The sequence below is a fragment of the Amborella trichopoda genome, chromosome 4, assembly GCF_054954075.1.
Source record: "Amborella trichopoda isolate Santa Cruz 75 chromosome 4, AtrichopodaSantaCruz75HAP2 v2.0, whole genome shotgun sequence".
NCBI lineage: Eukaryota > Viridiplantae > Streptophyta > Magnoliopsida > Amborellales > Amborellaceae > Amborella > Amborella trichopoda.
In genome coordinates this window covers 59,227,737-59,241,578 of record NC_142339.1, presented here as the reverse complement: position 1 = coordinate 59,241,578, position 13,842 = coordinate 59,227,737, and the positions used below count along the sequence as shown (strand labels likewise).

Here is a 13,842-nt window from a genome sequence, read left to right as displayed (position 1 = left end):
TTGAATAAAAAGTAAATGGTATAATTGCATACAATCCCCTTAGTTAGAATTCTAAACCATTGAGAATTTATTCTGTATCACTAAATCCCTTCTTTCTCTATTTTTTTGAAGAGATTGTATACAATGAGACTATTTACTTTTGGTATAGAGAGATCATAATTACTCATAACCGTCCGATGTGAAATTTAAGAGCTTGGGTATGTCACAAATTCGAATTTTTTTTGGAACTTTGAGCTTGGTCAATGAGATAAATGCAGCCACCCAATTTTACATCCAATGGTCAAAATTAATTGTGATCACCTTCCCTTCGTAAGCTTTTCCTTTTCGAATGATAAGCTTGAGGTACTCTTAATATCTCAACAAATGAGCAATTATATTTCGCATTTATAATTCTTTTTTTTGAAAATCAATTTTTGTTTTTTAGAATCTCTGTATGGATAAATCCCTGCCCTTTTTCTCTATAGCAATCAAAAGGATATCATCAGTGAGACCGTGACCATGAATAAATCAATTCCCTCTCTCTTTTAACAATTTTTCTTTTTTAGTCTTATCTCTATCTCTAACAATTAAGAGGGAATAAATCCCTTCCCTGTATATCTAACAAATCTTTTTTGAGTCTCTCTCTCTATAACCATTAAAAGGCGCTAACACTCAAAAGTGAGAATGCACGACATGCTTTATGGAGAAATCCCTCCCCCCTCTCACTCGCTATCTCAAAAAGACAGAAAAGAAAGAAAACCCTCCTCCCTGTTTCCATCTTCCTCCCTCCTCTCTCTAGGTTTTCTTCATTATTTTTCATTTAGTTGTTCATCTCTCTCTCTCTAGAAAGGCTTGGGTTTCCTAGAGTATATAGATCGAGGTGACGTTTCCCTTTCAAATTAACGCCGAGATTCGAGCTCACAGGTGTTGTATCACTGTTAATCTCTTTGTCCCCTTCTCATTCCGACTCTTTCTGCTTTTTTTTTTCTTTCTTTTTCTTCATTTTTATTAGCTTATGCTCTTCTTCCCTTCTCAACTCAGAACCAACTTTTTTTTTTGCAGGCGAGGCGTTCCACTTTATCTGAGCTTTCCATCCATTTGTGGTGAGTTCTTTTATCTGTTTTGTTGAAAGTTCAAATTTGAAAACCTCTTTAATGTTTTGCTTTTTGTATATTAATGGAAATGAGCCTCCTTTTTCTTGTTCAAGAACCTAGGGTTGTTCAGATTCTAGTTAAGTTTTATGAGTTTTTTTTTTCCAATTAAATTTAGCAGAAGAACAAAGGGGCGAGTTGTGAATGAAATTTATAGTTTTGTTCCCTTTCTCCTTTTTTTTGAGTTTGTATTGTTACCTGCTTCTGTTCTTTACTGATTTTTCTTTTCAGTTACATTTGATTTTATTGTTTTATTATCTATTAAATGTTAGGGTCTTGGTTAGTAAAGCTTACTGATTATCTACAAACTTGGTCGTTTTTGGTTGGTTAGGAGGATATGTGTGAGAGTGATTAGTTTTTTTTTTTTTTCTCTTATTTGTTTTTTATTGATGACTGCATGTGGTCAGCTCAATATTTGCAATATGCAATATTACCAAGGTGGAATTTTCTTTTTTGATCAATGGGTTTTATTTCATAAGCTACAAAAAGAGATTTTCTTAGATATTATTTATTTCTGTTTACGTCATATCAAATTTCATGTTATGGAGATTTGGGCTTTCTAATATCTGGAGAGAAATGGGTGATTAATGTGGATTTTTAGGAACGAGTAGATTACTCCCTTTTTCTATTACTATGATAGCATCTTTCTGCCTTTATTTTATGAATTTCTTCATGAGTTAATGTGTTTACTGTTGCAGATTAGGACTGCCATGTTGGCGTTTAACATCTAATCTATTGATTCAAATCTTGGAAAGGATCAGTGGTTCATTGTCATCAGGAAATGCAGATTGCCTTGAAACCCACTTTTAAGAAACGTTTGTAAAATATTGGAGTTTCATCAAATAAGCGTTCTGATTTCACATGACATCAAATGTGTATACCATCCAAAGGTTATTGGAAGACCTCCATTGGTTTTGGCACCCAGTGCAGATATAGTTTGATCATGATTCAGTTATTGATGGAGAAACTCAATTCATATGATCCAAAACCTTCTCTATGGTGCTAGGAATAAATGATTTTTTTTGGGTACTGTAAATTTCAAACACACTTGAAGGGGGCCAATATTCTCAAGTTTCATACAACATAGCTAAGACGGGTTCTCTTTGTTGTGTGGCTGCAAGGCCGCATGCATCCAATGCAGGCAGTCGAGAGTGGTCCATGGGGCCTAATGAGCCTTACTGGCAAAATAACTCGAGCTTTTCTCCCCCCTTATCGAGAAGATGGGATTATAGATTTCAATCAGAAGGGTTGCCTTATGGATCTCATGGCGGTATCCAATTGTATGGGTCTTCATTGTCCTCTAATAGTAAAGAAAGTAGAAGTAGGGTGAGCAGTGAGAGGTTTCCAAATCCTCAGTATTCTGCATCCGATGGCATGGTTTCTTATATTAGCAGCCCATCTGATAGTTTTCAGACCCAACTAGGGACTCCACCTGTGCAAGGTGTCAATCTCGAAGAGTTTGTTTCTTCGGCAATTGGAGGTAAGAACTGTTACTTTGAATTTACTAGCTTCGCTTGTTTTTTAATATCTGTATCATAGGTTTAATTGGGTTTATTAAAATTTTGATTAATTTAGCCATATATTGTGAAGTGATATGGGATTGTTATGCTGATGCTTATAGCAAGTCGGCCTCACATAAATCAAATATTTATATTCTGTGGGCATCTGTAGTTTCAAATCTGAGTAGCTGACCATGTTCTTCACAATAATAACTGTAGTGCTTTTCATTCAACGAATAAAAAAAAAACTACAATGCAGTTAAGACTTTCCTTTCATTTGGAAAGGAGTTGTCTGAAGGGTGTAACTACCCAGAGATTGAAAACAGTAGCCTAATACATGTTGCTAAGGAAAATTTTAAAGGGAGTAGGTTGGTATTCCCAATGCTTGGCTCTTCTTTGACCTCTCCTCCTCTTAGCCAATACCTTAGAGCTTGAATGATTGATACAAACCCTGAGTTCTCCTTTGGACAAGGTCGGGCTTGCATTTAATTGCAGAAGCCTTGTAATAGAGTACAGAAGGGATCTAGGTGATGGAAGACTAGTTGGTGGTAGAAAATTTGTTAATACAAGGGGTCAAAGTTGGGATTTACTGCTTAAGTGCAGCAATTTGCTACTGTAGAGAAGATCTTGTAGCACGGATGGGGTTACTGCCTAGACACAGGGAAGATGACAGGTCGATAAAGTCCTCCTTCTGACACCATTGAACTGAAGATTCTCGGGAACAGCTCCAATTTCAGTTGGAAAGGATAACTTGAGGCTGAATATTACAATAAAAAGAAATCAATGGAAAAAGGGTAGATAGCATGCATGGTGATTATATGGGCTAGGGCTGCTGGGTGGAAGTTCTGGAGGCTTCCGGGGAGAGGGAGTTGAATGATCAGAAGAGTAGATGGATGAGTCAAAATTGGTGGGGATGGGGTGGAATTTGCTATCATTCAGTCATAAAAAATCTAACATAGATGGTAAAAATGGCCTTTTTAATTGGCGGGGCCATGCGTTTCTTGAAAATCTTTTCTCATGACATCAAATGATATCTGTTCTTTCCTGGAGTGAATGCATGTTGTCATATGGGGATGCTTGAGAATGAGATCTTATATTTTGAATTACAAGGCTTTTATCATGGTTGAGGTAAGAGGAATGGGATCTGTGCCTTTCTTGGAATGCAAGGCTGTTGTCTTTTTTTCTTTTTTTTTGAAATAAGGCTGTTCTCCCGTATGAGGTAAGAGGTATGAGTTCAGGAGTTTCTTGTGATTTTTGTGGGGATGATTTTGAGCATGTATTCTGTCTGGAGTGCCCTGCAGCATTGAAATTGTGGGTTGGCATTCCCTGAGTGTTTTTGCGTGTGCTGTAATATATAGTTTCCTAAGAGACATGTAATAATGTAGATGCTAATTAGAGTGCATCCCACTTGTCCATCTTTAGAAATAAGTTACATGTATAAAGTTAGTTGATAATTAGATTACATCTCTTGTCCATCCTTTCTACAAATGGTTAATACTAACTTTCTTGTGATGACTATTTTCATTTTGACCATGTGCCCGTATTGTTTGTCTATGGCTGTCTGTTACCTGGCCTTGCAACTGTGGCATAACCGTTTAGTGTTTGGACTTTTGGACTCAATCTAAAGCTCTGATGGGGTTACGAGGACATCTTTGTGGTTGTTGTACTTAGTTTTCTTCCTGGCATTCTATTTCTGGTGATGCATCCTTAGTTTCAAAAATCTGAGTTCTATCTGTCCATCTCTGTTTGTTCTTGAGCTTGATGTGGAGATCTTGCAGTTGCAAGGTTGCATTATGCGAAATTAGCTGGTTGAGATGATGTGCAATTGAGAGATAGTGGCTTTGAAATATTCTGGAAAATTGAAGCATGTTGGTAATAGATTTTTTCATCTCCAATCAAGGTTTAAAAAAACACTAGGTGGCTCCTAGGCGGCTGGCCTTGTGCCCAGTGCCTAGACAGCCGCCCTGACCCCTGTAGTGAAAATTATGCAGATATATGCAGATATGTGCTGTCCAAATGTACATATATGCATATATTTGTTATCTTTGTAATTTTGTTTTGCATGTATATGCATTATAACAAACCTTTTTTATACGAATATATCACATGTTAAGAATAAACATGTTCAAAACTTCAAATTATAGAAAATTTAGTGAGAAAACTTAAAAAACTTCATAGATTTGGGACTTAGAAAAAAATAGATTTTTTTCCTTCCAGTAATCAACTAACACCTACCACCTACTCCTCTCCCAACATTCACATCAAAAAAATCCCCCATTATTCACTTGTCCAACTAGCTCAGTAATCAAGTAACGTACGCCAGGCCTGGGTGCCAGTACCTGGCCACCCACCCAGGCGGCCTAGAAAGGTGCCTAGGCGGGCATCCAGCGCCTAGTCCTGGGTGGGTGCCCAAGGCCCGCGCCCTTTTCTTGAGAACAAAGCACTTTGGGTCATTTTTTACCAACAATATTTCCATAAAAGGCCTTTGAGAATAACCCTAAAACAACATACTGGAATATAAGCCCCAAATCTATTGATTTTGAGATCTTTGTGAATGGAAAAAAAAAATTCTAAGACTTTTTTAAGTTTTTTCACTAAATTAGCTAGCATAAGTTACTACTTAGAATGCATTTTTTGGAGATCAAAGTTGAGGATCTTATAGTTCAGGGAGTGAAAATGTAATTCGTAGTCTGACTGGGACTGGGAATAAAGTTATCATTTGAGATGGTAATGAAGTTTTTGTTTTTTTGGGGGTAGATCAGTGCTGAAGGGGGTCCCTTACTCATGATAGGAATGGAACTCAAGACATGATGGTATAACACTTTCCACCCTGACCACCTATGCCTTGAAGGAATACAAAAGGTAATGTGATCTCTTTGAGGTTATATTTGGTCTCATGTTGCTATGGGTTCACTTGATCTTTTTGTACAAGATGGATTGGGAGGGAGTGGTTAGAGCCATTTTCATAGATGATGAGGTGCTTTGTTGTTTTTCTTTACTAGGGATTGAGGCATTTTAAACACAAGGTTGCCCACTGACTTTACCATACATTCTGGATCATTTCCAAGAGGATTTTATATGAGTGCTTGTGGCCTTGTGGGACATTTTGTTTGGGATGAGATGTTGGGAAAGGTTGATACCATTCAATGCAATGAAAAACCGGAGGATCCCACCGTGTTTTTTAAAAAATCAAATTTTAAAAATAAACAATATCAATTCATACATCAGATTGAATGTAATATTTTATGGAAAATTGTTTCATGCGGACTGGACTGCATTTCTACAATATGAGGTCCAGAGGTATAAGGCATCCATCTAAAAGACGGATGCAAATAGGTGGTCCATCTAAAAACAATTGTAACTAACGGTCGAAATGTTTTTTTAATATAATTATTATTTTTAGTTTTGAATTTTTTTTTTTCATATTTCGTGATCTCTATGTTAAAGATTATATATTCTCTAAAAATTAGGATCAAATTATATTTAAAAAAATATATTTATTGCTAAGCTCGCATTTCTACAATACGTGTGCTGGCCGCATAGAAACCGTGTCCATATTTTATTTATATTGTTTTCCATTATAGTTTGTATGGTATGTATCATTGTATTAGGGCGTGTTTGAATATGCACACATGCAGTGCGATTATGGCTTCGTAGGATTCTTTATATTTATGTAAATTGTTATATCCACAACACTTTATGCATAATCTTGTGCAGTTGCTATGAGATGTACATGATTCCTGCTATTGTTGAAACCAATGGTTTAAAAAACAGATCGGTGCCTTCGATCGGGCATCCCAAAAACCCATTCGGATCGGTGAATCGGCGATCTGGATCGGGAATCGGCCCAGTCGGTCGGATTAAGCCTTACAAAAAATCTAAAAAAATTATTAAAATTCATTATAAATGTTATTTTTTAGGAATCCAATAAGAAACCGGGGTACTACATTATTAACTTTCATTTTTTTCATCAATATACAAATATTCAGATGTTCTTTCCCTATATGAACTTATTTTAACCATTAAATTTACATCACACAATAGAAAAATCATGGAATTATCATGGATGAATTATATAATCATACATGGACTGCAATAAAGAATGGTTTAAATTGATGAAAAAATGGCGAATTGGTGGAGAACTCTAATCATTTAAGAAAAACCCAAAGTATTATAACCTAACTAACTATAATCCAAAATTACTGAAATTGAAATTGTTGGTTTACATTTTATAATTATTTTATTATACAAATAATAACAAATTCAAAATATCTTATAATATCATCTAATGTAAAATATACTATTGACAATTGTAAGAAAAATAGTATATTATATCATTTATACTGCAAATAAATTAATAAACAAAATAAAGATTTGGTTATCAATGTAGAAATTATTAGAACGCGTACCAATTTTCGAACCTTTTATTTTTATTTTTTACAAGAAATACTTGTTGTATTATCTTTTATTTTTTTGACAAAAACTTTTTTTTTTTGACAATAAATAATTGTTGTATTATCTTTTATTTATTTTTGACAAGAACCTTTTATTTATTTATTTGACAAGAAATGTTTGTCATATTACTTTTTTTTTTTTTTTAGCAAGAACCTTTTTTTTTGTGACAAGAAATGCTTATTGTATTACCTTTCTTTTTATAAGAACATTTTTTTTTTTGGAGAAGAATTTTTTATTACCTTTTATTTTTTTGACAAAAGCCTTCTATTTTTTTGACAAAAAAAGGAAAATTGACAAGAAAAGAAATTGACAAGAACCTTTCTTTTTTTTTTTTTTGACAAAAGCATTTTATTACTTTTTACAATAACCTTTTATTTTTTTAATAAAAAAAAAGAAAATTTGACAAGATAAGAAAAAAACAAAGTTGCAAAAGCGAGCTCCATGTGAAGACTTGAACCACCAACCTCCATGTACATGACGTTCACGCTAACCGGTACACCACATGCCACGGTATGATGTAAATAGCCCAAATAAATTAGTATAATACATTGTTGTTTCATGTTATTACCTGTTCTCCACAGTATCCCACATCGAAAAGGTGGGATATGCGCGAAACATGCGTGAACCAATGTTGTAACACGTGCGAACCAAGCCGAAGTCCCTTGGCCAGCGCCATATGGCGAGTTTGGTGTAATGTTGGATCATTGGTCCATTTTAACGCACGAATTACTGTAGCAAACCGCCAGATTACTGTAGCATAACCGCCCATACAAGTCAGAATCGGGCGATTAATGATGTCATATAGCGAGTCTATTGTGTTGAATCGCCGGTTCTTCTTTAGAACCGGGGCGATCCAGTGTGTTTTAGCGGAATCAACACGGGCATACCGATTCCCATGCGGACTCGGGGCGAGTCTGTTGCGACTCGCTGACTTTTAAATCACTGGTTGAAACCTTTCCATGCAAGCCAGTCTCCTCCATACCAATGCTTTATCCATTCAGTCATTGCTTTACTTTTTCTCCCCTTGATGGGCCTCTCCTTACTTTCACTCATCATATGCCCATTATTTGAATGATTTCTTTCCCCATGTGTATTTTGAACTTATGAAGTGATTATGTGTTGACATTTATGGTAGCTTGCCCGTCTTTTGCTCCTTATAATGCCATTTGTATAACTTGTCCTTACAGTTTCGGCTGAGACCTGCTGTCAAAAACACTGATTTCACGGTGTGAAAATTCTCTATGTAGTCCTCCCCATGGAGTTTTCTCATGTCTGTTTTTTCAAAATTTTGAGGTTTTATTGTTTCCCTATTTCTTAATGCTATTTAGGAAGCCCATGGTCTTATTGCCCTTTTGTATGAAATGATTTTGTTCTGCCTTGTAAGTGATATTTTCTGTAGGAATTGAGGCTTCACATTTGTTACTTTTCCTGCTCCTTATGGTGTCATCTTTTCTTTCTATGAAGAGGGTTAACTGATAAACATTCTTATGGGCTTTAATTCTATTGAAACATTTTGTTGGATCTGTGCCTTCCGTGTGTTGTTATTCTTCTTGTTCCTATATTCTACAATCATTGGTTTGCACCTCATAACATATGTATCTAGGACCAAACTATTCTTTTTCCTGTGCCCTTGTTTGTAAGTTTTTTCAACTGCAATTTATATGTGCCAATTCTTTTGTGCTAGTTCTTATCAAATGATACCATGTTGCATAAGCATCTTTTTGAAAACAGACATGATTTATGTCCTCTTTCCATGTGACAAAAACTGATCTGGAATGTTGTACATGACTGATGGACCAAATTATACAAATTTGCAAACTACTTTCTAATTTGTTCATATTGAGTGGGAGTTTGTGGCCTTATCGCATAAGACTCGGGAGTCGGCGAGCCAACTCAGACCTGTCACCTGCCCGGTTTTGTGTTTTTAATTGCCGGTATGAATGATTCAGTTTAGTGGCAATACATAGTCTCTGTCAATCGTACCATGGTGATATAGATTATTTAGCCTGTATTCTTAATCTTATTTACTGTTATGCTCATTTATGTGACCTTTACTTGGAGAACTCTTGCTGACGAGAGTCCGCCTTGATGATATGCCAGGACCCTCAGCTGAACCAGCTCCATTTTCACCATCAACTGAGGTAACTACTGATTTTCAGGTCTTTTTTTTGAAGTTTATATTTAGGGAAATTGTACTATAATTAGATGGGCTATATTACATGATACTCCATGCCTAACAGGCACCGTATATTCCCAGTGGGAGCCACTGGGGATTTTTTCGATTCAGTTGATCTCCAACCATCCATCAATGGGAGTGCATGGGGAACTTGGTGTACCACATACCATTATATTTTGACCATGATAATACTTGAATTTGTTTTTGTACCCAAATATCTTTGAGATAGACCATTGCTTCTTAACAGGGATTCACTTCGACGGTCCCATACAGTGTGGGGTCCACTTCCTCACAATCCGATGCTGGTGATGGAGAAGCTACCTTCAAAACCCACACATACACTCCCTCATCCAACCGAAACTTCTCGACCCGCTACTCTTTCATGTCCAAACCTGTTTATCCTCTGTCACTGCCTAATCAACTTTCTCTCTCAAGCCAAACGCCCGAGTTCGAGTCTCTCAATACCAGCACCACCAGGTTAACACCCATCGACAACAACAATTACATGCCCCTCGATCTCAAGTACCTAAGATCTCTCACAGAGTTATCTGGCTTCCAAGAGATCGATTTTTCATCCCAAAGAGACCAAGGGCTCAGATGGAGCAGTGCAAGTAGCCTGGATTTTACTGAAATTGCCCTCCATCTCGACCCTGAACACACTGGAACCTCAAACAGTCTATCTGGAAGCCTTAAATGTGCTTTATGTGAGAGATTACTTTCTCAGAGGTCACCATGGAGCTCTCGTCGAATTGTGAGGAGTGGAGACATGCCAGTTGCTGGAGTCCTATCATGCTGCCATGTCTATCATGCCGAGTGCTTAGAGCAAACTACCCCCAAAACTCAGAAAAGTGATCCACCTTGCCCACTTTGCATGAAGGCCAACAGCGATGAGGCAGGGGCAGTTTCAGAGCAACCTGTGGTCTTCTCTAAGGTGATGAAGTATGGGTTTCCAAAGCTCAAAGATGATACTGGTGCCGCCTCTTCTTCGAGGGGTTGGGGGGCTTGTGGACAATTTGGGGATTGTGTTGAGGTCCCTCCAAGGAATAGCATGTCATTGTTAAGCAGGAGTAGACTTAAGAAGCACTTATCACTGAAGGGGAGTTCTGGCAAGGGTTTGCCGGATTCCAGCAAGGATCTGGTAGATCCCAGCAGGTTGAGGAAGATCGGGTCATGTTCTTCACAGGTGCCAAGTGCTCGGAAATGGCAGTCAGGTTGTCGATGAAGATATGAGGATGGTAGGTGTAGTAAGGCCAGTCTGTTTTTTTTTTCACATGACAGTTTCTTAGTTTTGGCCTTTTTTGATGTTCATTTGCCAGGATTTCATGGTTGTTATGCGATTGACCCGGATATACAAAATGTATTATGAATTAATAACTATATACAGCTCTGATCATTGATCTTTGCTGGTCTTTTTTTTTTCTCCTTTTTTCTTTACGAGTCATGAATTTCACATTTTCAGGAATATCAAGCTCAATCGACATGAAATAAATTGCTTGGCATTTACTGTTTGGTGAACGATGGTTGTTTCTCCATTGACAGGAATGTTTTAAAAATTAAGTTTATTTGAAATTGGGGGCTTAGTGGTTTAAGTCACAAGGTTTGCAGCTATGTATTGAATTCTGGTGACAAGGATCCATTATTGAAAAAAAATAATTAAGAGGTTTATTGAAATATATCGTCCAGAATATAGAATTTATTGTTGTTTTATGACCAAATTTTTTATGTTTTAACATATATACTAGTTCAAGAAAATATAGCACAATTTCTGGAATATTAAATTTCTCCTTGTTTTCTCATCCAAATTTTTATACCATAGATACTAATTTGATGAAAATATAAATTCTAAATAATGAAAAATGAATAAAAGGAATCATAAAAACTTTAGATAGATTTTAGAACTATGAAAATGATTATCATTTTATATATTTGTTTGTTTCAATTTTTAAGGGGTTATATATAAAGCGGAACACTGATGTAAAATTGGATGGTTGGGGAGTGTATTTTTATTTACAAAATTCAAGAACAATTATCTCGGACTTTGATGGTGATCAAAGGGACGTGTCCAACTGTTGTAGTTATATATTAACATTTGATAGTTAGAGGTGAATTAGATGTTTTTGTACTAAAGATATATCTATAAAGATCTTTTTATTAAAAAGTTTTCCAGATGTTCATGCACACACCTGCACGTGCTTACACGTGTCTATTGTTTGCAACTTTGCATAAATGTCTAGAATACTTGGAAGTACTTGAGCCAAGCTTTTAAGAAGGCTCTGTGGTGAATTCATCTGGTTGTTTCTTCTCTTATATCTTGAAATTTGTGGGCGTAAATAATGAGATAGTGAGCTGTTTACATTATTATGTGAAATTCGTATATTTTCGATTAAGAACAAATCATCATCTTCATCATCAAAGATTTTTTTTAATTAATTAAGATCGGCTACACAAATTTTAGTTCGCCATTTTATTCTATTAAGAATCATATTCTCAGTGAGGTTATAATCATTTTATCGATCAAAAGTTCCACATAAACGATATTTTGCCATGAAAATCTCATCATTGTTTAGCCCTAAAACCTAATGCGCCATTGTTGCTTGCAATACGTCTTAAATTTGATAACTAAATCATTTGTATTTTAATTCAAAATGTTGGTATTGGAGCCATAGAACCCAATAATAAGTTGTTGGATCACAAAGTACAATAGAATAAACTGACACTGCAAAATTCGGAGTTTCTTTTAACTCGAAATGAAATCAAATAGGTTGTTTTTAATCTTTGATTTGATATTATTTTCTATTATTTTTTCTATTTTCTACTTTTTAAAAATCAGCTGAGTCGGCTCAGGCGATTCATCTAGTTGAACTTGGATTGTGTGTAACGGGTTCAACCCACCAGCTTCGTTCAAGTTTTTAAACCTTGCGCTGAAATATTAATATTTACCGACTTCGATTGGTGGATAGAACTAGTCACCAACCTGCCTAAGTCAATACGAATGAATCATCCAGTAGCCTCGGCCGACTCGGACATTCTTAAGAATAATTAAAAAAAGGAGTAAAAATAGAGAAACCGAAGAAAAAGTAGAAACGAGGGAAATCAAATATTGAAAATTGACCTATTTGATTTCAATAGTGGTATAAATTAAATCAATTTGGAAAAACAATGGTAGAAAAAAAAAAAATTGCTAAAAGCATAAACCCATATTGAGATTTTTGGTTTTGATTCAAATTTTTTTTACTGAGGCTTTTGTAGATCAATGTGTTACAAATATTTGGAAAAATTTGATTGAGTTAAAACATCGATAGAGAAATCGAAAATTTAAATTTAGGCTTAAAAAAAACTGTCGAAATTTGGAATATCGCTTTATTCTATTTTACTTTGTGATCCAACAAATTGTTATGGGGTTGGAGGGCTCCAATACCGACACCTCAAAAGATAATTTGGTCAAGAAATGAGAAAAAAATCATAAGAAATGTGAATTGGGGTTTAAGGCTTAAAAAATGATGAGATCAAATTTTGAGGTTGACAAATCTCATCCATTTGTCCGCCCGATCATTTTTTAAAAGAGGATAAATAAGTTTTGTTTGGTTTCATGGGAAAAACTTTTGAAAGAGTATACAAAACGACTATTTATTTTTAATACAAAGAAATCACAATCATTATGTTCATCAAATTTTAAATCCAATGGTTATGAGAATGTCATTGACTTAAAATTACTGTAGACTCCTTGTAAGAATGATAATTGATCTCCTCGTATACAATCTCAAGACTTAAGGATATGAACTTTCCTCACCCAAATTGATACCTCTCCCACTAAGGTGTGGGGGTACTACGACGAGAACTCCAGCCTCCAAAAGTCAAGGCAAAAGAGTTTGCTTGAGTCTCGGAATAGATCAATTTTACAGTTTAGAACTTGTATTTTAGAAAAATAGAGGACTATGTTTAATTTGGAACTTAGAAAAATAGAGGACTATGTTTAATTTGCTATAACAATTTTGACCTTAATAAGAAGCTCTAGACTTTTGGCAATCCATTTAAGACTTTAGTTGATCATTGTAATTAGGGAAAATTATGTAAATATCTGTTATAATTTATGTTATTACCAAAATACGAAATACTTTCTATTATTACTTGCATGCCGTTTTTTCATTTCATAACGACTTTTTTTTTAAAAAGACGGTTTTACTCTTTTTTCGGTTTTTCAAAAACCGAAATCTGGCCAATTTTGATTATTGAAAAGCCGAAATTACTCTGACTCGTTTAAACCCTACGAGCTCTACTTCTCTCACAACATGCGAACTTTGGGGCTCCTCTCTCTTCTTTCTGTATTTTCTCTCTCTCTCTCTTACCTCTATCACAAGAAAACCCATTCTGTAATTAAAAAAAAAAATGTAACCAGAGGGATTTTAATTGCATTTGATGGATTTTGAAGGCATTTGACAATTTTCAAATTTGTATTGAAGATATGCATATAATGATTTGTTGTGCGATTTTAGATATTTAGATTGTATAAGGTTGTAATTTAGGGTTTCATATTTGAGTATAAGAGGTCGATTTAGGCTTTATTCGACGGATTTCACAGTTC

The 13,842-nt window shown here is 35.3% G+C and overlaps 1 protein-coding gene across 1 annotated transcript; it reads left to right on the top strand.

Annotated features, from left to right (window-relative positions):
* The first annotated feature begins 380 nt into the window (after positions 1-380).
* On the top strand, positions 381-10,669 carry LOC18422013 (RING/U-box superfamily protein). The gene is made up of 5 exons (XM_006827232.4): positions 381-903; positions 1,042-1,082; positions 1,829-2,610; positions 9,185-9,225; positions 9,508-10,669. The coding sequence occupies exons 3-5, from the start codon at positions 2,289-2,291 to the stop codon at positions 10,480-10,482; spliced, it is 1,338 nt and encodes a 445-aa protein (XP_006827295.2). The 5' UTR covers positions 381-903; positions 1,042-1,082; positions 1,829-2,288; the 3' UTR covers positions 10,483-10,669.
* Positions 10,670-13,842: the final 3,173 nt, after the last annotated feature.

What these genes read in the sequence shown, in the direction of transcription:
- LOC18422013 (XM_006827232.4), top strand. Translation starts at nt 2,289, where the DNA reads ATGGGGCCTAATGAGCCTTACTGGCAAAATAACTCGAGCTTTTCTCCC. An exon ending in TGTTTCTTCGGCAATTGGAG is followed by an intron (nt 2,611 to 9,184) that starts GTAAGAACTGTT and finishes ATGATATGCCAG; the next exon opens with GACCCTCAGCTGAACCAGCT. An exon ending in CATTTTCACCATCAACTGAG is followed by an intron (nt 9,226 to 9,507) that starts GTAACTACTGAT and finishes GCTTCTTAACAG; the next exon opens with GGATTCACTTCGACGGTCCC.